The following is a 24268-nucleotide window of genomic DNA, read 5'->3' as shown; positions in this document are numbered from 1 at the left end:
AGCATTTCACAGAGAACATACCACTTTCAATTTCAAAATCAATCTAATTCTTAGCAGTAATATCCCTACTCTCCTGCTTTGTTTTAAATGCGTCAAACAAAAAAATTTTTAAAAAATGTGTAAAGTGAAGCTTTTTAAAAGAAAAAATCAGGGCCGGCGCCGCGGCTCACTAGGCTAATCCTCCGCCTAGCGGCGCCGGCACACCGGGTTCTAGTCCCGGTCGGGGCGCCGGATTCTGTCCCGGTTGCCCCCCTTCCAGGCCAGCCCTCTGCTGTGGCCCGGGAGTGCAGTGGAGGATGGCCCAGGTGCTTGGGCCCTGCACCCCATGGGAGACCAGGAGAAGCACCTGGCTCCTGGCTCCTGCCATCGGATCAGCGCGGTGCGCCGGCCGCATCGCACTGGTCGCGGCAGCCATTGGAGGGTGAACCAACGGCAAAGGAAGACCTTTCTCTCTGTCTCTCTCTCTCTCACTGTCCACTCTGCCTGTCAAAAAAAAAAAAAAAAGAAAAAGAAAAAATCAGATGTCAATCGTCCATTAAAGAATATATAAAAATCTTTCACAGAAATGACAGTTCTAATACTTATAATGGCTTCTAACAAGCAAAACAGGGCAACAGGCACAATATGGGATGCAAGACTCATTTTAGTCAATTTATAATCTCTAATAATAGCCTAATATCACCATTCATACGACCTTAACGCAAAGTAAAATACAATGAACAGTTATTAGATAATGATGAGGTTCAAAGCAGGGGCACAACAATCTTCACAATTACATACATAGATAATTTATGGGATGGCACTGTGGCGTAGCAGATGAAGCTGCCACCTGCAGTGCTGGCATCCCGTATGGGCACCTGTTGTAGTCCTGGCTGCTCCACTTCCCATTCAGCTCCCTGCTAATGGTCTGGGAAAGCAATGGAGGATAGCACAAGTACTTGGACCCCTGCACCCAGGAGGGAGACCAGGATTAAGCTTCTGGCTTCAGCATGGCCCAGCCCTGGCCGTTGCAGCTATTTAGGGAGTGAACCAACAAATGGAAGATATCTCTTTCTCTCTCTATGCCTCTCCTTCTCTGTAACTCCGCTGTTCAAATATATAAATAAATCTTTGTTTTTAAAAAAGATAATTTGCTACATACTAAAGCAAATAAAAAACAAACAAATCTAGAATCACTTCTCAAAATGTATTCTTAATTCAAATAGTCTTTTTAAATTTGTAAAAATGACACACCATACAAAATCAGGCTTTTTCTATAAGTACAAAACAGTACAATGAAGTGTGAGCATTCATCCTAGAGATAAAGATACCAGCATTCCATACAGGAGTACCTGGATTGGATTTCTGCCCAAGTTCCTGATTTCAGCTTCCTCCTTTTGAGGACCCTGGGAGGTAGCAGGTGATTGCTCAAGTAGTTGGGTTTCTGACACCTATGTGGGAGACCTGGGGTGGGTTCCTGGCTCCTGCCCAGCCCAGTCCCAACTGTTGGGAGCTTCTGGGGAGAGAACCTTTGAATGAGATCTCTTTTTATTTCTCTCTCTCTCTCAGTGTCTCTCATTCATCCGCCCTCTACCCCCCCTTTCACTCTAATACATTGCTTTTTGTTTTGTTTTGTTTTGAAAGTACTGGGGCCAGCGCTGTGGCAGAGCTGGTAAAGCCACCATCTGCAGCATCCCATGTGGGAGCCATTTCGAGTCTCAGCTGCTCCACTTCTGATTCAGCTCCCTGTTAATGTGCATGAGAAAACAAGAGAGGATGACCCAAGTACTTGGGGTCCTGCATCCATGTGGGAGACCCAGAAGAATCTCCAGGCTCCTGGTTTCCCATCCACCCAACTCCAGCTGTTGAGGCTATTTGGGGAGTGAACCAGCAGATAGAAGACCTCTCTCTGTCAAATAAAATAAATCTTCAAAAAAAAAAAAAAAAGCACCATGAAAAACAGTAACTTTTAATTTTAATTTACTGATTAGAAGGGAATGCAGAGGCCAGTGCTGTGGCGCAGCAGGTTAAAGCCCTGGCCTGAAGCGCCAGCATCCCATAAGGGTGCAGGTTCTAGTCCCGGCTGCTCCACTTTCGATCCAGCTCTCTGCTATGGCCTGAGAAAGCAGTGGAAGATGGCCCAAGTCCTTGGGCCCCTGCACCTGCGTGGCAGACCCAGAAGAAGCTCCTGGCTTCGGATTGGTGCAGCTCCTGCCGTTGCTACCATCTGGGGAACCAGCGGATGAAGACCTCTCTCTGTCTCTAACTCTTTCTGTAACTCTTTCAAATAAATAAAATAAAATCTTAAAAAAAAATGCAGAAAAAAAGTAAAGGTTATATCACAAAAGGACACCACTATGAATTACTTCAATTCCAGTGATTAAAATAATAAGATACACATTAAAAGCTATTATAGTATTAGTATCACAATTAAACTGAGCAACAGAGACACTGACAGTGTTAACTAGTAAAAAGCATGGTAATATGGCAATTACTATTTTTGTTTTCTTGAATATCATGGAAGAAAAGAACCATAGTTTCACAAAATCATGATCTAGTCCCAGTGGACACCAAATTCAAACCCCAAAAATATAGAGGTACGTAGCCCCCAAAACCACATCATGCCTTTAATTAGAGCTTAGGTTTAGTAACTAACTTGTGTAGGTATAGAACCTCACGTTCATAAGACAAAATGGGTCTCAGCAATGTGTGGTTTATAACCACAATGGCCTCCATTTTGACTGCTGGTACTATTCTCAGTGGTTCATTTCAAATGAATGCCAACTATATGCAATGAACAGGAGGCACACAGATGAATGCATTCATTCACGTATTTACATAATTTTAAATGAACATCATCAAAAACCACAACAGAAGTAAGACAGAGGAGTATTTGTACTGCATGCAGGCATTTGAGTGTACCAGTGGATGAGGGAGCACACTCACTTGTGCACTCGCTAGCTCGCTCTCTGTCTCTTAGTTCTTTTTAAAGGTCCCTCTCCTCTTTGTATTTCTCAAGCAAAACAATTTCTCTTCAAATCTGCTTACCTAACTCAAACTTTGAGCTTCTTGATGACCAGGTCACATTGTCTTAGAAATTTTTAGATAACTGAAACACAAGCTTCTGAACTGTCTTGACTAAAACTTTATTTCCATCTGTTGTAACCATCTTTTTATTTTAAAATTTATTTATTTGAAAGTCAGAGTTACATACAGAGGGAGGGGGCAAGAGGGAGAAGGAGAGGAAGAGAGAGAGATATCAATCTTCCATCCATTAGTTCACTCCCCAGGTAGCCTCAATGGCCACAGCTGGGCCAGGCTGAAGTCAGGAGCTTCATGTAGGTCTTTCATATGGGTATCAGGGCCAAACACTTGGGCCATCTTCTGTTGCTTTTCCCAGGCCATCAACAGGGAGACAGATCATAAGTGGAGCAGCCAGGACACAAACCTGAGTCCATATGGAATGCCAGCATTGCAGGCAGCAGCTTTACCCACTATACCAAAATGCCCAATCTCATTATCTTTCTTAAATATCACTATACTTCTATTTTAATTAAAAAAAAATGCTATTAAAAATGTCTCCACATTTGCCTAGAAAGAAGGATGTGTATAAAATGTTTAGATAACAGCCTACAAAACAGTTGTTTACCTTAGAGTTAACATCATCATTTTCTTTCTTTTTTAAACTTTTATTTTATTTGAAAGGCAGAGTTACAGAGTTACAGAGAGGCAGAGAGAGAGAGAGAGAGGTGTGTCTTCCATCTGCTGGTTCACACCCCAAATGGAAGCAATGGCCTGAGCTGCGCTGATCTTAAGCCAGGAGCCAGGAGCTTCTTCTGGGTCTTCTGTGTGGGTGCAGGGTCCCAAGGACCTGGGCCATCTTCTACTGCTTTCCCAGGCCATAGCAGAGAGCTGGACAGGAAGCGGAATAGTCAGGACTTGAACCGGCACCCATATGGGATACTGGAATTGCAGGTGGCTGTTTTATCCACTACGCCACAGTGCTGCCTCCCCCCATCATTTTCACAGCCAATTAGTACTCTGACATAAATACCTTTATTATCTACAGATATAATATTTAAAATGCCACCTCTTCTCTTTCTCCCTCTTTAAATGGGAAGAAAAACCAAAATATTGAAAAAGTACCTTGCAAAGAGAATCATTTTCAGCAAATGAGATCCCACGTACAAAAGTAAATGGTTAAGGTGTCACTTGTTCTACCAAAAAGAATTTTCCCATTTACAAGAGACTCAAAACAGTCACTCAAATTTGAAACCAGGTCCCCTTCAAGGTTTTGATTTCTCTACTTGTAAAACAAAGTGCTGGCTGGCACCGCGGCTCACTTGGCTAATCCTCTGCCTACGGCGCCAGCACCCCGGGTTCTAGTCCCAGTTGGGGTACCAGATTCTGTCCCAGCTGCTCCTCTTCCAGGCCAGCTCTCAGCTGTGGCCCAGGAGTGCAGTGGAAGATGGCCCAGGTCCTTGGGCCCTGCACCTGCATGGGAGACCAGGAGGAAGCACCTGGCTCCTGGCTTCAGATCAGCACAGCACACCGAATGCACCGGCCGTAGCAGCCACTTGGCAGGTGAGCCAACAGAAAAGGAAGACCTTTCTGTTTCTCTAACTCTGTCAAAAAAAATTTAAAAAAAAAAAGGGGGGGGAAGAAAACAAAGTGCTTAAAATACATCGCAATTACAATGCATATATACAACTCTGTGTGTCCAAAACCCAAGTTCCACAAAGGTGGGAATCTTTGATCTATCACAAATACTCAGACCAGTGTCTCAATATGCAGTTTTGGCCGGTGCCGCGGCTCAATAGGCTAATCCTCCGCCTGCGGTGCCGGCACACCGGGTTCTAGTCCCAGTCGAGGTGCCAGATTCTGTCCCAGTTGCCCCTCTTCCAGGCCAGCTCTCTGCTGTGGCCAGGGAGGGCAGTGGAGGATGGCCCAAGTCCTTGGGCCCTACACCCACATGGGAGACCAGGAGGAAGCACCTGGCTCCTGGCTTCGGATCAGCACAGTGCGCCGGCCGCAGCGGCCATTGGAGGGTGAACCAATGGTAACAGGAAGACCTTTCTCTCTGTCTCTCACTGTCCACTCTGCCTGTCTAAAAATAAAAAAATAAAAAAATTCAAAAAAATATGCAGTTTTCTGAATGAAAGAAAAATGAGCAAGACTAAGCTTCTTTTATTTTGTCTTTCTCCATTAAATCAAAGTAAGATACTATTTGAAGAACAGGATATACAGACTTTGAAAACCACTAGAATAAACATTCTTTCTAGTAATAAGCTGCTTCTAAAGATTTTAAAGGTTAACATCTTTTACTTCAGCTAATTTTCTTAAAAAGAAAACCAAATTCCAAAGTTTAAGAACTAGCTTTTAGGGGCCGGCACTGTGGCACAGCAGCAGGTAAAGCCTGTGACACCAGCATGCCATATGGGCACTGGTTCATGTCTTGCATGCTCCACTTCTCATCCAGCTCCCTGCAAATAGCCTGGGAAAAGCAGGAGAAGATGGCCCAAGTGTCTGGGCCCCTGACACCCACATGGGAGACCGAGATGAAGCTACTGGCTTCAGCCTGGCCCAGTCTGGGCCATTATAGCCATTTGGGGAGTGAACCAGCGGATGGGAGATCTCCCTCTCCCTCTCTCCCTCCTCCCCCCTATAACTCTTTCAAATAAACAAACAAATCTTTTTAAAAAATAAAACCAATTTTTCCATGTTAACATGAGACAACCATGTTATTTACTATTAAAGCAGAAATTAAGCATAAGGGAAATCTGAAGTATGCTATTACAAAACTGTCACAGTAAAATTAGTCTCCCCTGACCTTTTTTTTTTTTTTTTTTTTGACAGGCAGAGTGGACAGTGAGAGAGAGAGAGAGAAAGGTCTTCCTTTGCCGTTGGTTCACCCTCCAATGGCTGCTGCAGCCTGCGCACTGCGCTGAACCGATGGCAGGAGCCAGGTGCTTATCCTGGTCTCCCATGGGGTGCAGGGCCCAAGCACTTGGGCCATCCTCCACTGCACTCCCTGGCCACAGCAGAGAGCTGGCCTGGAAGAGGGGCAACCGGGACAGAATCCGGCGCTCCGACCGGGACTAGAACCCGGTATGCCGGCGCTGCAAGGCAGAGGATTAGCCTAGTGAGCGGAGGCGCTGGCGATCCCATGACTTAATTTAAAATTGAAATGGTTTTATCTAAACACATATTATGGCACAGTCATGAATGGAATAACTAAACTTTTCAAAACACATCGTCTTTATTCTAAAGCTCTTTAGGCTAAAAGAAAATCCTCAATCTCATTTTACAGATTAATAAACTGAACTCCAGAACAGAACATGCACCTGCATGTTATTTCTTATTATTAAACAGAATGCTGAAGAGGAGTTACAAGATGAAAATTCATTGCTATACAACATTAGAGAATGTCAAGTTTGATTCCCAGACAGGAATTTTACCACTCTTAATCTGCCCATAAAATGGTGGAACTGATTATCAGTATTTCTTAATTTAAAACTGACTTTTCACACCCAATGGTTTTGAGAAACATTAACTCTGCTCACTAAATGCCAAAATTAAATTGTAACTGAAGATAGAGTTCAGTGTTAAAGTAGCACTAACTGGTCATTTTTCAGTCTCCACTGCAATACTCAGTGGGATCTGAACACTAAATGTTTAAATTCCTCAGAGTTCAATATTGGTGCTTCTTGTCATTTGTTTTCGGCTACCTCCAGTGCTTTAAATGACATCAATATGTTCACAATTTCCAAATTTACATTTCCAGTTCAAACTTCTCCGAGAACTACATCTGTATAAGAAGTTCCTTTTTCTATAAAAAGTCTGTATCAGAACTGTCCAAGAGTCAAAACTCAGAAATTCTCTTGAATTATACCCTCTACTGTTCCCTATAATCAATCCATCTATAACATTCTATCTACATTTGAAACTTATCTTGAATCTGAACATTCTTCTCTACAATCACTGTTACTACACTGGTGTAAATCACCACCATTACCCCTTCCTGGTACCCCTCACTTAAACTCTGAAGCTCCCTAACCTACTCACACATAACAACCACAGCAGTATTTTAAAAATCTACATCACACTATGTCATTGCCTTACTTAAAATTCTTGAAAGGCCTCCTTACATTAATAAAATGCAATACAAAGCCCTTATGACATTAACTTCAAGTCCTGTCAGGATCTGGCTTCTGCTTTTTTTTTTTCTAAAGATTTATTTTATTTTATTTGAAAGACAGAGTTACAGAGAGAGGTAGAGACAAAGAGAGAGGTCTTCCATCTGCTGGTTCACTCCCTAGTTGGCCACAATGGCCGGAGCTGCGCCGATCTGAAGCCAGGAGCTTCCTCCAGGTCTCCCATGTGGATGCAGGGGCCCAAGGACTTGGGCCATCTTCTACTGTTTTCCCAGACCATAGCAGAGAACTGGATCAGAAGTGTGGCAGCCGGGACTAGAACCAGCACCCATATGGGATGCTGGCACTGCAGGCCAGGGCCTTAACCCACTGCGCCACAGAAACAGCTCCAGCTTCTGCTTTTCTCTCCAACTTCTTATTGTCCTAATCCTCCCACAACCAACTTTTTTTTAAGGTTTATTTATTTGAAAGGCAGACTTACAGAGAAATAGGGATCTCTATCTGTGGTTCACTCCTCAAATGGCCACAATGGATGGGGATGGAGCAGGCGGAAACTAAGAACCCAAAACTCCATCGAGGTCTCCCACATGGGTGGTAGGAGGCCCATGCACTAAGGTCATCTTCTGCTCTTTTACCAAGCACTTAAGTGGGGTGCTGAATCAGAAGCAGAGAAGGCAGGGCTGAAACCAGGGCTCAATGTGGGATACCAGTGTCGCAGGCACACCACAATGCTTGGCCCCATCACTACTAATTTTTAATTGTCCATCTGTAAGGATTCCCCCCTCCCCCAATATCTCTACTCCAGGAATTAGCCAAGGATGACCTGCTGTTTTTTAAAAGTTTTATTCAAATGCTATCATGCTCATTTATTTACATATGGTCTACTACCGCTCTGGGGAAAAAACAGTTGAGCAGCTGCAACAGAGACAAGCATGGCTTAGAAAAACCAAAATAACAGCTATCCTGTCTTATAAAATGTTCTGTAACTATCCTCTTTACCTACCTGGAAGGTTCTTCAACTCACTTTTCTCATGAGCACCCCCCCCACTCTTCCAGTCACCACTTCCTCAAACAACCATTTCTGGACCTATGTAGCTAGTTATTCTTGCCATTTTTTCCTCCATCACTGCATCATTTTATCATTATATTTTATAGCTAAACATTTGTTTACTTTATTATCTTTCATGATTTCAAGGGTCAGATGTGTTCAGCTTACCAATATATTCCTTACACCTAACTAAGAGCATGACAAATAATACTTCTGAATGCTGAATTCTATCATAAAAGATACCTGTGAGTCTTTGATAAAATGATACGAAGTCCTTAAATCTGAAAAGCAGAACTTTTTTCTGCAGTATAACCATAATTTTTAAACTATTTAGAAAAAAAGTTAAAGAAAAAACCTGTGAGAGCTAAAATGTTTTCATGTTTACTAAAATAAGATTTTTCTTATGACAAGGCACAAAAGAATACATGACACCCTACATTTTAATTTGTAGTCTTCAGAAATTCACTGAGTTGCTTTGGGGCTTCAGTTTCCTCAGAGGAAACAACCTTCTAGAGATAAGGAAAAATACTACCAGGAGTGCTTCAAGTTAATTAGGGAAACACCATTTACACTTTCTACACCTGGCTCAGTTTGGGGACCTTATTCCCAAAGCCAATACTAAAGCTATTTTAATACTTAAGAAGCATCCTTTCAGAAACTTCATTTTACTTGCCCTCTGGATGTCTTCACTGTTCTGCTTTAGCAAAATTGGTTGTCAAAAGATATTCACTATAAGGGCCTGTGCTGTGGCACAGCAGGTTAAAAGTCTCTGCCTGCAGTACTGGCATTCTGTATCAGAGCAAAGATTGGAGTTCTGGCTGCACCACTTCAGAACCAGCTCCCTACTGGGAAAGCAACAGAAGATGGCCCAAGTTCTTGGGCCCATCACCAACATGGAAGACTCAAATGGCATTCCTGGCTCTGGTGTTGGCCGGGACCAGCTTCAGTCTTTGTGGAGTGAACCAATGGATGGAAGATACCTCTTCCCACTGACCTACCTTCCCTCCCTTCTTCTCTCTCTCGTCTTGTTTCTGTTAGTCTGCCTTTCAAGTAAAGAAATAAACCTTTTAAAGATTTTCACTCTGTTCACCTTGAAATCAATGTAAAACTATATAAAACCAGCCCTGACACCACATAAAGAGAGTTATTTCCTTTTAATCCTTCAATGTGAAAAGGTGGGTCCTGGCTGTGTACACCACAATACTAACAAGAACTTTGCTTTAGAATCAATAGGGGCAAAGGGGAGGGTGTTTGGCATAGCAGTTAATATACCACTTTGGCTACACGGCACATTACAGTGTCTGCAGTGGAGTCCCAGCTCTGCTTCGGAGTCCACCTTCCTACTAATGCATTCTGGGAGAGAGCACATGATGGATCAAGTACTTGGGTTCCTACCATCCATGTGGGAGACCTGGACTAAGTTCCCAGCTTCTACCTTCAGCTTGACCCAGCCCCAGCTGTTGCAAACATTTGGGGAGTGAACAAGCAGAAGAGAGCTCCCCGACCTCGCTCTCTGCCAATCAAGGAAATGAAATAAAGATTTTAAAATTAAAATTTATACATATACAAGTACACAGTTAATTCAGCTAATTGTAAAAAGCACCATAAAAAAAAATGAACAGATTAAATATTAACATTTTCAGAATCACAAAAATGGGTATATTCTGTGGGATTAAATGCAGGTATTCTGATACCACAGGAGCTGTAATACAGAGAAAGGCAATGTAACAGTAACAGTTCTACATTCCATTTGGGAGAACAAATGAAGACTTCCCACATCCAGAGACAAACATTGTGGCTACTGTCCAGCCTTAGTTAATCGTTTTATTTTGGTAGTGTCTCATTCATACAGTAATACTGTATTTGCATAGATATAAGAGTAAAAATGAAATAAGAAACATGGATAACACAAAAATGAAAGCACAAATAGCAGAGATTTCAAAAAGTTAATTCAGTTGACACAAGAAAGTCAATCAAGAGATGTGCTGAAGCTGATGTATTTCCTGGTCAAAAACTGGTCAAATGAGTGTGAAAGAATACAAAAATTAAAGAACATTTTCAAAAGTGGGAGACATATTACCAATGTGTAAGAGAAAGAAAATTAAAAATTTAACATATTTTTTAATTTAGCACAGTCAATGTGAACACATGTTTTAGGGTCTACAGGGAATTTCTGTATTTCAAAATGACAGTTGCTATGGACTGCTTTAAATCCATAATGAAGCCCTAATACCCAGTGTGGTGGTATCTGGAGGCAGAGCCTTTGGGAGGTAATTAGGTGATGAGGGCAGAGCCCTCTTGAGTAGGATTAGCGCTATTGTAAGAACAGACATGAGAGAGATGATTTCTCCTCTCTACCATATGAAGATACAGCAAGGAAGAGATCATCTGCAAACCAGCACTGGGGCTCTCACCAGAAATTTATCTGCAGGAAACATGATCTTGGATTTCCCAGCTTCCACAACTGAGAAATCTAAGTTAGCCTGTCTATGCTATATGTTATAGCAACCCAAACTGAGACAACAGTTAATTTCAGATACCAAACCACTTATAACAACTTATAATATCCTGATGCTCTTAAGAATTGCCCTGGAATTACTGTTCACATGAATTCAATATCTACTTGACCATATTTCAGAGTCAAAAACCAATCACTTGAACACTAACCTCGCACTCTGGCCTTCCCTCTTCTCACTTTTTGGATGGGCCAATTTTCAATCATAACACATGACTACAGATATTTTTCTGCATCTGTGCCCAAGCTGCAAAGCATTAAGAAAAAAAAAATGACAATCACACATTCAGGCCAACTCCTACCAAGCCATCTTTTTCCTCACTTGCCAAATCCTTAGGCCATTATTTCTAACTCATTACATAAAAGTAACATTTAAATGAATCAGAATGTAAAGGACTACAGTTTTAACAGAAGTGAGGTAATTCACATGAAGTTCCTTACCCACCTATTTATTGCACCTTGATCAACTCATTCTATAGCAGACCTACAGCGAAGTCAAAGTCTCAGCCTGAAGCTACACTGCATAAATTCAATTCCAGCTAGGACATTCACTAACTACAGATATCTAACACAAATTGCCATTTTCTGCTTCTTGGTTTCTTTATTTGCAAAACAGAGGTAACAGTGGTAACTGATACAATGAGTTGTGAACATCAGCTAATACAAGTAAAATTGCTGGAATAGAACCTATCACATAGTAAAACAATAAATAAATGATAGTTATTATTACCTGCAATACAATCTCTGCCAAATGAAAACATATCCCTCTTCTAAATTTATTTCTTATCCACTGTTCTTAAGTCTATACTCTTTCCATATCCAAGAACTCAGATGTTCCAATCTTCTCCCCTGCAGAAGCTTTAAGGAAAATTCTTCCAATCTAGTTTTTTTTTTTCAATGCCAAACTTCTTAAATTATTATTTATTTCTGAGAAAAATATTATAATTTGTTTCTGAAGATTAACCCTTTGGTTATGGGCTCTTCACAGAATCTCTTAACTCTAATCCTTATTCCTCAGTATATGCCACCAAATGTTAAATCTCTGTATGTAGTTTTTTATACAAAAGGTCCCCAAAAGTTTGCAGAAAATGCATATTATGAAAAATTATGCATAATTTCAAATTACTTTTGCACCACAATAAACTAATCCTTTGATTATATTTTTCTACAAACCCTTTGAAGTATCCTATCTACAAAATATTACATTTGTACCAAAACTTCTTAACCCTACCATCAATTCAATCCTCTCTCATGTAAAATGATTTCTAGGGTAACTTCCAGCTATAAAATCGTTCAATATAATCTAAAACAAAATTGATCATCTCCTGTACCCAACCAAGTAAGGTTTCCGTTATGGTTTTGCACCATTTCTATGGGTGACAACATAATTCTTGCAGTAACCAAATTCTCTCTAGTCTTAAATTAGAATTTCTAACAATACTCATTCTGTTCTAACCTATCACTATATCCAAATTTTCCCAGGACTTCGCTTGATTCTAGTGAACATCCTCCAACTCTGCACTTATTCTCAAGTTAATCTCTTTAAATATTCTGTCACATTATCACCCACTTAAAAATCTCCAATAACTCTCCACTGTTCAAATTTTGACTGGAATTCATCTATTCCCACACCATCTTTCTAACACTGTAATTCTCTAATCTCCATAAATAGAAAATAAACCTCAATCTTTACTTACCACCATCTCTACAGAATCACATGATATCTGCCATTCTGGAATGCCTTTCACACTGCTCAAATACCTCCCAGATTTTTCAAGGTTCAGTTCAATTTCATCCCTGCCCATGAAGTCTTACTGCATAGGGTAATCTCTCCTTCACTTGAATTTAAAAGCCATTTATCACCTATACAACTCATTGCCACTTAATTATAAAATTTCTCATATTGTTATCTAAATGTGTGTCATCTCTCACACCAGTTAAAAACCCCAGGAAAGTATCTTACCTATTTGCATCTACTTTGTTTTCATTGAAAGCTGGGCACAACAAACACATAACAAAACACTGATTTCATTGAGAACACAACTACTCCCTTTCATGAGATACTAACACCTGGCTCATATAATCCCATTTAAGAGAAAGAAATTATAGAAGGAAGAATAGCAATAGAAAGTAACTAATTTGCAACCACCACAGTAACAATGATTCATGCAAGAATCATCAATGGATGCTAAAATCATCACATGGGAAGTTTCTAGGGAAACAGGATATTCATACAGTCTCAAAATATAACTGAACAGATTACTTATGAATTACAAAGGGAAAAAAGGTACCTTCACAGTGGAGAAATCTGGCGGACACCAAGTGATCAAAGTTAACATCACCAATAATGGGATAAACTGACATCATGTGCCTCCTGATGTGATGCACTGAGGACACAACATCACTTATGTATTATTCCTGCCAAAAATGCATAACCTGAAACTAGTCATGAGGAAACAATCAGACAAACCAAAAACTGAGGGACAATCTGCAAAACAACTGACCTATAACTCTTCAAACATGTCAATGTGCTGAAAGACAAAGAAAGGCTGAGGAACTGAGTACGTGATCCTGGGTATGACTAGAGGATCAGAAAACAAACTGCTATAAAGGGTATCACTGCTACACACGACAACTGGTGAAATTTGAATATTTACTGTATTTTAAAACAGTATTATATTAAACTGCCTGATACTGATCATTGTTCTTTGGTTATGTAAAAGAAATTTCCTTACTCTTATGAGAAATGTTAGGAAGTATTTTAGGGTAAATGAAATCTAAAACTGATAATAGTAGTAACTAGTATCAATAGAAAGTTTAGCAAAAATGTGCCAAAACCATTACATTTAAATGTAAGTAAAAGGGTACACATGAGTTCATTGTACTATTCATACAACTCTTCTGGCTCCTCCCCTCCAAAATGAAATTTCAAAAATGAATATCCTAATACCACAAAAACTATGGGAAATTTGTATGCATCTGTGATATTTTACACTGTATCTCACAATCTTAAAAGCAAGACATTGTAGTGAAGTTATTCTATAAGCAAAATTACATTTTATCTGCAGTGAAGAGTTTGCTCTATAAAAATAGTTGTTCTAAAAAGCTACTTCTGGAATCAAAGATTTGTTTTATAATAGAAATAGCCAACTGTTAATTTATCTTAAGATAAAAATCAATATATGTATCATTTTTACCACAAAACTCAATTAATATGAATAAGGTCAGTTTCAGTTAATAAAATGTCTTAGAGAATATACTTTTTAACACTGTAGTTTTTTATTTCAAATATAGAGAAATTAGAGAAAGCTAAAAATGGGCTTATAGCATTTAAAGAAATTATCTATAATTAATATATCAATAAATAAGCAAGAATATCAAGAACTGATATGACTCATTACTTATGATACAGAGAATGTTACCATCATAGATCACAAACTATCTTCCCTCAATTATCAAAAATTCTGCTTTAGCTGCATGTATGTTTCAGTAAAGTTTTATAATACAGTCATGAAGTAACTCTTACAGCTTCATGGGGCATTTCAAAAGAATACTTCCGAAATACAATATAGTATATTCACTAGTATTAGCAATAGTTCTTTAAAATTGGATACCTTATTAATGAGATGTTCAGTAACAACTTCTCTTAGTCCAGTGTAGAGCTTTTCTCCATGTTTATGCAAAACCATTGTATATGCATTTCTATAGAGCTCCTCAAAACTAAGACCACTGTTATTCTTGCGCTGGATTTCTTGAATTGCATTTTTCAGAAGGTCCCAAATGCTGTTTACGTATTTTTCATCCATGGTCATCTGTAATATCCAAGACAGAAAAGAGACAAAAAAGCCAGTGATTGAAAATCTTTCCAATGGTAGAAAATATTTGTCCAAATACTAAATATTTGTTACACTGCTATGATTATAAATCTGAATTACTTCTAAAACTGTTTTAACATAAATAAAGGTATACATTTAAAAATAGTTAACAGAGTTTAACAGAGGCAGTTTTTCTAATCCATTAAGATCTCTCTCCATTCTTACCTACAGCAGCATTAATGACCTTAAGCGAAATCATGATTTATATGCCCATAAATCCCTTGAACCTTCTTTTCTCTCTCCCTCCAAAATTCTTGCTATGCTAATTCTAATAGCCTACCACCTACTCCTGACATAGACATGCACTCATGTTTGACCCCTCTGAGTTTAAACTTATAACCACTACCCCTAAGTCTGACTTCACCCTCCTACATCATTTTGCACCACCTCCTACATCCTCACTCTAAGATGACTGCTTCCTGATGCACTGAGAAAACAGAAACATGAATAGACTGCACAAACTCTGACCATATCCATCAATCTATTTTAATGTTACGCCAATATAATCTGCTCATTGTTGTGTCAAAAAGTGCCAAGTTCTTGCACTAAACGCAAAGCACAAGGACCAGAAACACAGACATTACCTAGGAACTTTTCAGAAATCATGAACTCTAGGCCCTATCCCAGACCTACATAAACAGAATCTGCATTTTAACAAGAACTGTAGGTGATATAGAATGACACTGGACAAAGACTACTCTAGCTCCAACTCAAATCATCTATTTAAAGAACACTATTAGCAATCACTCTTCTCAGCGTCAACAATATTTTTCCTCTCGGCTAAGTAATTTCCATTTACATTCAAAACTGTCAGTTTTTCCTAAACAAATCTTCACATTGCCCTCCAGCATCACCTAATTTCTCTTTCCATTTATAGCAAATCACAGGCAGGGAGAGGGTAAGATTTCTACATTCTTGTCTCCAGGTACCATCATCTTTCCACCATATCTTGAAATCACGCCAATTAGATTTTGTAGTTCTAGTTCTGGTTTTAGCTGGTTCTAATCCCAGCTGCTCCTGTTCCAATCCAGCTCTCTGCACATAGCCTAGGAAGTGGAAGATGGCCAAAGTTCTTGGGCCACTGCACTCATACAGGAAGAACCAAACTTGTGGCTCTCGGCTTTTCATCAGCCCAGCTCCGGCCACTGCAGCCATTTGGGGAGTGAATCAGCAGATGGAAGACTTTTCTCTCTCTCCCTCCCTGTAACTCTGCCTTTCAAAATGAATAAAAATCTTAAAAAAATAAAAATAAAAAAGTTGGGCTATTTTTCACTTAATTACTCAGCCCCTAAAAGCACACAATAAGCACTCAGTTAACCCATGAAGAATTTTCTGATAAACCTCTGAGTAAGGAACCCTTCTTATCCCACATAAAACCGACAAGCTCTCCATTTACAATGGAGCAAGATTAGTCAGCTTTACATATTCCTGATTTGAACTGAATAAAAATTACTGACTCAGTGGAATCCTCAAGAATGATGGTTATGAATGTGAAAGAGAAAAGAGTAGGTAAATTAATTTCAGTCATCCTAGCTGTAAAATATCTGATCAACTGTCAATCAAGAAGATCTTTAAATAACAAAACTGAGTCTCACTGTGGTCATCTTCTTTGGAGAACTTACAAAGTACCGATTTAACAGATCAACACCTTTCCTGTTATCCGAAGTTTATGTCCATCAGACATTATAAAATGACCTTGGAAGAATTTATCCCTACACCTTAACTGCTACCTATTTTTATCAGACATCTTGATACAAACACTGTCATCCATATAAAATATAAAGATGCAGCTATCTAACTTTTCACAAGTAAAATATACAAGCCCATGGATAACAATGACCAGAAATGTTCCATGTATGTGCAACTAAAGAGCAAACACAACCCTTGACATTAAATGGCAAACACATAAAGCAGAATATTCAGAACAATTTCAAAGAAAGAGCAATGTTGATGTGGGCTATCAACTCCAGAGATAAATTCACTGGTAACAATTGAGCAAAATGTCAAATGATTTATTCAGGTTCTGTATTATAAGAATGTAAGAGATCCAGTGAAAGACAGAAAAGAGTATACAGAAAGATCTCTACTCAGGGAAAAAAAAAAAAAAAACTGGATGCTCTTTAGGCCAAAAAAAAAGAATTTTTAAAACACAAGAGACTTCAAGTATTTCCATGCATTCTCAAATTCTTATGATTGAAGAACCATTTTCACATATGTAAATCCAAGACTGTATGTTGCAATGTTCTCAGTAGTTATGCCTTACAGGCCTTACAGATAGAGCAGAGATGAGCCACAAGATAATAATGTTCCTTCCAGAGACTGTTACAAGGTAAAAGGTATTTCCAAGTAAGAAACAGACACAAAGAGATTAAATGATATAACCAGAATTATGCAGCTGGGATTAAAGTCACATATTCCCCAAACCAAACTGTTGGATTACCTTCATATTTCATTGTGCTAACACGGTAAAATAGTATCACAACCTGAATCACTAAATATCTGGGTAAATACAATACAGAATACTGGTAGAGAACACAGGTTGCTTCTATCAGATGCACTTGGATGTGTGTATGGTTTTGCTACTCACAAGCCATGCAATCCTGGGCAAATTATTTAATTCTTCCAAAGCCTTATTTCCTCACTTGTAAAATGGTTTCAGTTACAGCATTTATTTTCAAAGGACTGTCAAAAATGTTAAATGGTGTCAGATTAAGTCAGTCTGGGGCACAGAATAATCCCTCCCATATAGATTAAAGAAGTACCCAATGAGAGAATTTCTTAAACTCCCAAGAGTGGGCACCAAACAAATAAGAGTACAACTATGTTAAAAGCAAATCATATAACTTAGTTTTCTTTCAGAAACATTATTTCCCTACATCTATCCTAACTTTTCCAAAGTCATAGAAATCCTATTTACCCTCTTAACCCTGTCCTTGAATCTTTCAATCTATACTGGGTCCCTATGAAGTCTCATGATTACAACTGCTATTCTTTGTAGTCATAAAATTCAAATAAATTCTAAATTGGCTGTAAAAGATTCAGGAGGTTCCAAAATCTGCAACACACGATTTTACAATAAAATGCGTGTATTCTTTTCTGAGAGGTGGGTTTCTAGCTTTTAGTTGATTTTCCAAGAAGTTTGACACACATCTTAAAGATGAATTACTCAGCCGGCACCGTGGCTCACTAGGCTAATCCTCCGCCTTGCGGCACCAGCACACCGGGTTCTAGTCCCGGTCGGGGCGCCGGATTCTGTCCCGGTTGCTCCTCTTCCAGGCCAGCTCTCTGCTGTGGCCCGGGAAGGCAGTGGAGGATGGCCCAAGTGCTTGGGCCCTGCACCCCATGGAGACCAGGATAAGTACCTGGCTCCTGCCATCGGATCAGCGCGGTGCGCCGGCCGCAGCGCGCTGGCCGCGGCGGCCATTGGAGGGTGAACCAATGGCAAAGGAAGACCTTTCTCTCTGTCTTTCTCTCTCACTATCCACTCTGCCTGTAAAAAAAAAAAAAAAAAAAAAAGATGAATTACTCACTTAAAAGTCTATGCCTCCTAGGGGCAGCCGCTGTGGCACAGAGTTAATGCCCTGGCCTAAAGCGCCGGCATCCCATATGGGTGCCGGTCCGAGACCGGGCTGCTCCACTTCTGATCCAGCTCTCTGCTATGGCCTGGGAAAGCAGTAAGAAGATGGCCCAAGTCCTTGGGCCCCTGCACCCACGTAGGAGACCAGAAGAAGCTCCTGGCTTCGGTTCTGCGCAGTTCCGGCCATTGCGGCCAATTGGGGAGTGAACCATCTCTCTACTGCTCTCTCTGTGTAACTCTGACTTTCAAATAAATAAATAAATCTTTAAAAAAATTAAATAAAAAAAGTTTATGGCTCCCAAATTAAAATTCCAGTCCCAATTTTTCCCCAAAACCCAAAATCTCTATATTCAAATACCTGGTATAAATCTGTAACCAAATGTTGATGACAAAAATCAAACTTAACACATCCAAACCCCTGGTGAAACTGCCATCTAAATCTGCCCAAGTATTCTTTAATTCAGTCAAGGCAACAGAAAACATCTAATTTTAGAAGCTAGAAGTATAAGCTGTATCTCATATTCTTTCCCCTCTATGAGTCCCTTCTCATCCAATCATTAAAGTATTAATAATGTTCAAGTACTAAAGTACATAAGTCCAACCTATTTGTCAAGTTACGTCCCAGTCTTTCAACTCAAATACGACTATCTAAAACTTTCATTTAAATCATTGCAGCAGCCTTCCAACCATTATGAACTTCAAACTCATGGAATCTATCTTCCTCAAAATCTCCACTGAAATAAACATAAGCATATCATGCCCTGTTTAAAACCCTTCAAAGATGGGGGAATTACCTTAAACAGGAACATAAATTGGAGCAGGCCTTTAGTGTGGCAAGTTAATGTCATCTGGGATGCCCACATTTCATACCAGGCTGCCTGGCCTGTAGTCCTGGTTCTTCTCCTGATTCCAGCTTCCTGTTAATGTACAACCTGGGAGGCAAGACGATGGCTCATATACTTGAGTCCTTGTTACCAATGTGGGAGATACAGATTTAGGCCTGACAGAGCCACAGCAATTTAGTCACTTCAGGAGAAAACCAGCAGATGGGCAAGATCTATCTATCTCTATCCCCAACACTTTTCTTTTTTAAAAACAATTCTCTTTTTTAAAAGGTAAAGATGCTGGGTCTGGCACTGTGGCGCGGCAGGTAAGACTGCTGCCTGCAGTACTGACATCCCATGTGGGCGCTGGTTCGAGTCCCAGCTGCTCCAATTCCGATCCAGCTCTCTGCTAAAGCCTGAGTAAACAGCAGAAGATGGCCCAAGTCCTTGGGCCACTGCACCCGCGTGGGAAACCCGGAGGAAGCTCCTGGCTCCGGATTGGCGCAGCTCCAGCCGTTGCATACAACTAGGGAGTGAACCAGTGGATGGAAGATTCTTCTCTTTCTGTGTAACTCTTACAAAAAAAAAAAACTAAAACTTTAAAAGGGAAAGATGATACCTTCCAAGATCTAGTCTGTGTCTATGTCTCTATTCACTACTACTATCTTTTTTTTTTAAGATTTATTTTTTTATTTGAACAGCAGACCAACAGAGAGGCAGAGCCAGAGAGAAAGAGAGAGAGAGAAGTCTTCCATCCGCTGGTTCACTCCCCAGATGGCCACAACAGCTGGAGCTGTGCTAATCTGAAGCCAGGAGCCAGGAGCCCCTTCCAGATCTCCCACATGTGTGAAGGGGCCCAAGGTCTTGGGCCATCTTCTACTGCTTTCCCAGGCCATAGCAGAGAGCTGGATTAGAAGTGGAGCAGCCAGGACTTGAACTGGCACCCACAAGCAGTGGCTTCACCCACTATACCACACTGCCAGCCCCTACCACCTGTCTTAAATTTATTCCTTAATTAAACATTAAGCCAATGGGAAGTCTCAAGAAATATACAACTTGGTGTTTATCACTGCATTTCCATCAGCGCCTCAGCCCCAATGTCTTCTATCTTCTACCCCTCTCCTCTGCCTCTTTTTTATCTAATTCTTTACATATCCTATGAACACAGTTCAGGTATCATATACTCAAGAAATCCTTCCCTACCTCCTCAAGCAAAGTTAATGATTCTCTCCCAGCTCCTCTGCAGTACTAAGATTATATCTCTCAATACACTCCTACACAACTTCATAATTATCTGTGCATCTTCTTCCACTAGAATTCATGAGATTTGTAAGGGACTGTGTAATTATCGTCAATGTCACTTCGATGGCCATAAACAAATTTCTGTTGAATGCACTATTATTTCACCCACTTTACAGCAATGCAACTTTGAAAACAAAAACATTTTAATTACTATACACAACGATATGAAAATATATTTGTTCTAATTAATACTAGTTAACTAAATGTTAAATAATCAAATGACTTCTTCAAATAAAGTACAATAAAGAACAAGCAACAGACTCTCAAATTTCATATATCAACTAGTATTTTCAGATTTTCCCATTTACCTACTAACTGATGGCCTCAGGAGGCTGTTAATTCATTATTATTTTTTTTAATTTTATTTATTTGAAAGACAGAATTACAGAGAGAGGTAGAGACATTGAGAGAGGTCTTCCATCCACTCCGCTGGTTCACTCCCCAGATGGTACTACTTTCCTAGACCACAGCAGAGAGCTGGATCGGAAGAGGAGTAGCCAGGACTAGAGCCAGCGCCCATATGAGATGCCGGCACTTCAGGCCAGGGCTTTAACCCACTGTGCCACAGTGCCAACCCCAATTTATTAATTTTTAATTGCTGAGAGACAAGGTCTTTTTTTTTTTTTTTTTTTTTTTTTTTTAAAGATTTTGAGAGGTAGAGATACAGAGAGGGAGAGACAGAAAGGTCTTGCACCCGCTGGTTCACTCCGTAAATGGCCGAAATGGCTGAAGCTAGGCTGGGCTGAAGCCAGGAGCTTCTTCTGGGTCTCCCTCATGGGCGCTTGGTCATCTTCTACTGCTTTCCCAGGCCATAGCCGAGAGCTAGCTGATCGTAAGAGGAACAGCCAGGACAAGAACCGGTGCCCACATGGGATGACAGTGCTGCAGGCTGAGGCTCAGCCTACTACACCACAGGGCCGGCACCCTAATTACTAATTTTATTAATAAATGATAAATGTTAACAGAGAAAAATAAATAGTAGACTGAATAGGCCTTTCAGGAAAGAATCAATAAGGTACAACCTTTCCCTAAATAAACAAGTTAAAAAGGAATACACCAAATGAAACAGGCCACAAGTGTAGATTCCTACATACATGTGATTTGGTTTTGGCATCAAACACATCAACACTGGCAAAATAACTGTTTCTGATTAATATTAATGTTCTACTCACCCATCCTTGATACAGAAACATTAACTATTATTGAGTTTTCTTAAAGGACTAAATGATAAACTGTTGTCACTCAGATAAAATTTAGAAGCTCTATTTTTACATATTTTTAAAAGAGTAATAACATTGTTTTAAAACAACAACTTAAATTATTTGGGTAGGATTTTAATTCCATTGATAAAACTAATTTATTTAAGTCACAATAACTGTAGACACTCAGGAAGCAATCTAGTGACCGATGGTTTAGAAAACATTAAAATAATAAAATACACACAGGTATATATACATATTTTATGTTTACTATCTAATTATCAGATGCATACAGTTATAAGAAGTTACAAAGTTCCCTCAAGTTACAAAGCAAAGTAAATTCATACAGAAGGAAACGAAAAGCTAGAAAAGTTCTTTTATAAAAGAAAAACAGTATTTAAGTATTCTTAAATATTTATAGTTTAATGAGACTTTTAAAAATCAAATCAAGACTTAGGTTCTTAAGTGATCTTTGCCCCCAACCACCACCCTCATTAAGCCAAAAAAACTCTAATGGTCTTTGTTTTCTTTCATAAACATCCACATTACCTCAAGTGATATAAAAACAATCTTCAAAATGCTGAATTTGATCAGATGTCAGTCTATCATATACTTAGACATATTAAAGTTTCTGTAATTATTAAAAGTTGTACAGAACTATATCAAAAGAAAAAGTAAAACAAAACTGAAGAGAACTGTATTCATTCACTACACACAAAGGACAAGAAGTCTTTAGTCCTCTGTGAATAATTTTCCACAAGAAGAAATTTAGAACAGGGTGGGTGGGGGAAAAGGGTGAGAATCTGAAATTCCAAGCAATTCAGAATGACACAGCTAGGAAAAAAAAAAAAAAGAAAAATGCTTCATCTTAATTTTGAGCGTCAGCCTCAAAAAAGCTGCTTTGATACAAATATCTGAAGAACCACAGTATTCTAATCAGATATAACAAAGCCATTAATTATGTAAAAAAGCTTCCTCCCAGGCTGTAAGCATTGCAGAATAGGTAAGATCTTTCTTTTTGTATTATACATGGCCCAATACCTACATGACATTAAAAAAAAATCTGAACACAGTCCACTTACAGTCAATAATGATAAAGAATCTTACTCAATAATCAACAAATAAACTGACCTATGACATCTACAAAATCCCATTTATCTGTAAATTATTCCTTGGGCAATGTCAAGCAGCAAAACTCCAAGCTATGAGGAAAACAGCTTGATGGGGCACATTCAAAACTTTTCAAATCTCAATTTCCTTTGCCTGCTACTAGCCAGAGATACGGGAGCTGGTATTTTAAAGTTTATGAAAGCATCTCACACGTTATCAATTTCTCAATAAATATGTTTTTGCCTTTACTACAGAGGAGACAGAGCCTTGCTGAAAGACTTAAAAATATCTCAATGGGCTTCTCTTTGGTTACAAAGGGGAATTGAAGTGTGTTACCAAAAGAAAAGTCAAGAAGTACAGATAAGGGTTATCAATTAGAAAAGCACAGTGGGGCCGGCGCCGCGGCTCACTAGGCTAATCCTCCGCCTAGCGGCGCCGGCACACCGGGTTCTAGTCCCGGTCGGGGCGCCGGATTCTGTCCCGGTTGCCCCTCTTCCAGGCCAGCCCTCTGCTGTGGCCAGGGAGTGCAGTGGAGGATGGCCCAGGTGCTTGGGCCCTGCACCCCATGGGAGACCAGGAAAAGCACCTGGCTCCTGGCTCCTGCCATCGGATCAGCGCGGTGCGCCGGCCGCAGCGCGCCGGCCGCGGCGGCCATTGGAGGGTGAACCAACGGCAAAGGAAGACCTTTCTCTCTGTCTCTCTCTCTCACTGTCCACTCTGCCTGTCAAAAAAAAAAAAAAAAAAAAAAAAAAAAAAAAAAAAAAGAAAAGCACAGTGGCCTGGGACAACTCCACAAAAATCGTACACTAACCCTGATCTACAGTCAATTGGCCTCTAATGAGTATCATTAAGTTAGTCATAATGAGAAAGTTAAATCATCAATAAAATGATCAATTACAATCTGTATCAGTCTTCAACACGAGCAGATTGTCCAAAACTCAATTCGAAAAATCTGAGAAATCTAGAACAATTTTTTTCGAAGACACAGGTCAAGCTCCCACATTAGGTTATTAAAATCCAATTAAGTCAGAGGAATTGACTTGAAGTGTGGTAACTTCAACTTGTTTCTCTGAGAAGGATTTTGCATATAAGGAAAAAATTTACATTTAACATTATCTGATAATGGCCAACTTTTAACACTAGCCTCCCATATCAGAGTGTAGGTTCCAGTCCCAGCTGCTCTACTTCCAACCAGCTCCCTGTTAATGTGCCTAGAAAGGCAGTGGATAATGGCTCAACTTGGCCCCTACCACCTACATGGGGAGACCCAGATGGAGTTTCTGGTTCTTGGCTTCTACCTAGCAGAGCCTTGGCTGTTGTGACCATTTGGAGAGTGAGCCAGCAGATGAAAAGAACTGACTCCCTCTCCTTCTCTGTCACTCTGCCTTTCAAATAAATAAAATCAATCTTTGAGATGCACTTGGGATCTGTGGGGAATTGGATACAGGATTACCCTCCTACACCAAAATTAGAGGATATTCTAAAGTCTCTTAACATGAAGTAATATTCATACATAATCTATGCAATCCTGTATACTTTAAATCATCTCTAGGTGACTTACAATACCTAATACAATGTAAATGCTATGTAAATAGGATACTGTACATGTTCAGTATAGACACAATTTCTTTTTCTGAGTATTTTCCATCCACACAATTGGTTGAGCTGACTGTATTCTCCCTGAG

At 39.7% G+C, this 24268-nt stretch overlaps 1 protein-coding gene across 2 annotated transcripts in view; it reads right to left on the bottom strand.

Annotated features, from left to right (window-relative positions):
* The window catches only part of CUL3 (cullin 3), a 123862-nt gene that overhangs the window by 85640 nt on the left and 13954 nt on the right, over positions 1-24268 (bottom strand). The window contains exons 1-2 of one of the 2 annotated variants that reach the window (XM_051848111.3): positions 14311-14426; positions 12988-13114 (exon numbers count right to left, since the gene is read on the bottom strand). In XM_051848111.3, coding sequence (XP_051704071.1) covers positions 12988-13035 — 48 coding nt within the window. In that variant the 5' untranslated portion in view covers positions 13036-13114; positions 14311-14426. Of the gene's footprint in view, positions 1-12987; positions 13115-14310; positions 14509-24268 lie in introns of those variants that run through there. The other variant, XM_051848110.3, reaches the window with a different exon arrangement.

Source organism: Oryctolagus cuniculus, chromosome 3 (genome assembly GCF_051225735.1).
Source record: "Oryctolagus cuniculus isolate XC-2025 breed Fujian yellow rabbit chromosome 3, ASM5122573v1, whole genome shotgun sequence".
NCBI classification, from domain to species: domain Eukaryota; kingdom Metazoa; phylum Chordata; class Mammalia; order Lagomorpha; family Leporidae; genus Oryctolagus; species Oryctolagus cuniculus.
Note: the sequence above shows the minus strand (reverse complement) of the source record. Positions and strands in the feature narration are given on the sequence as shown.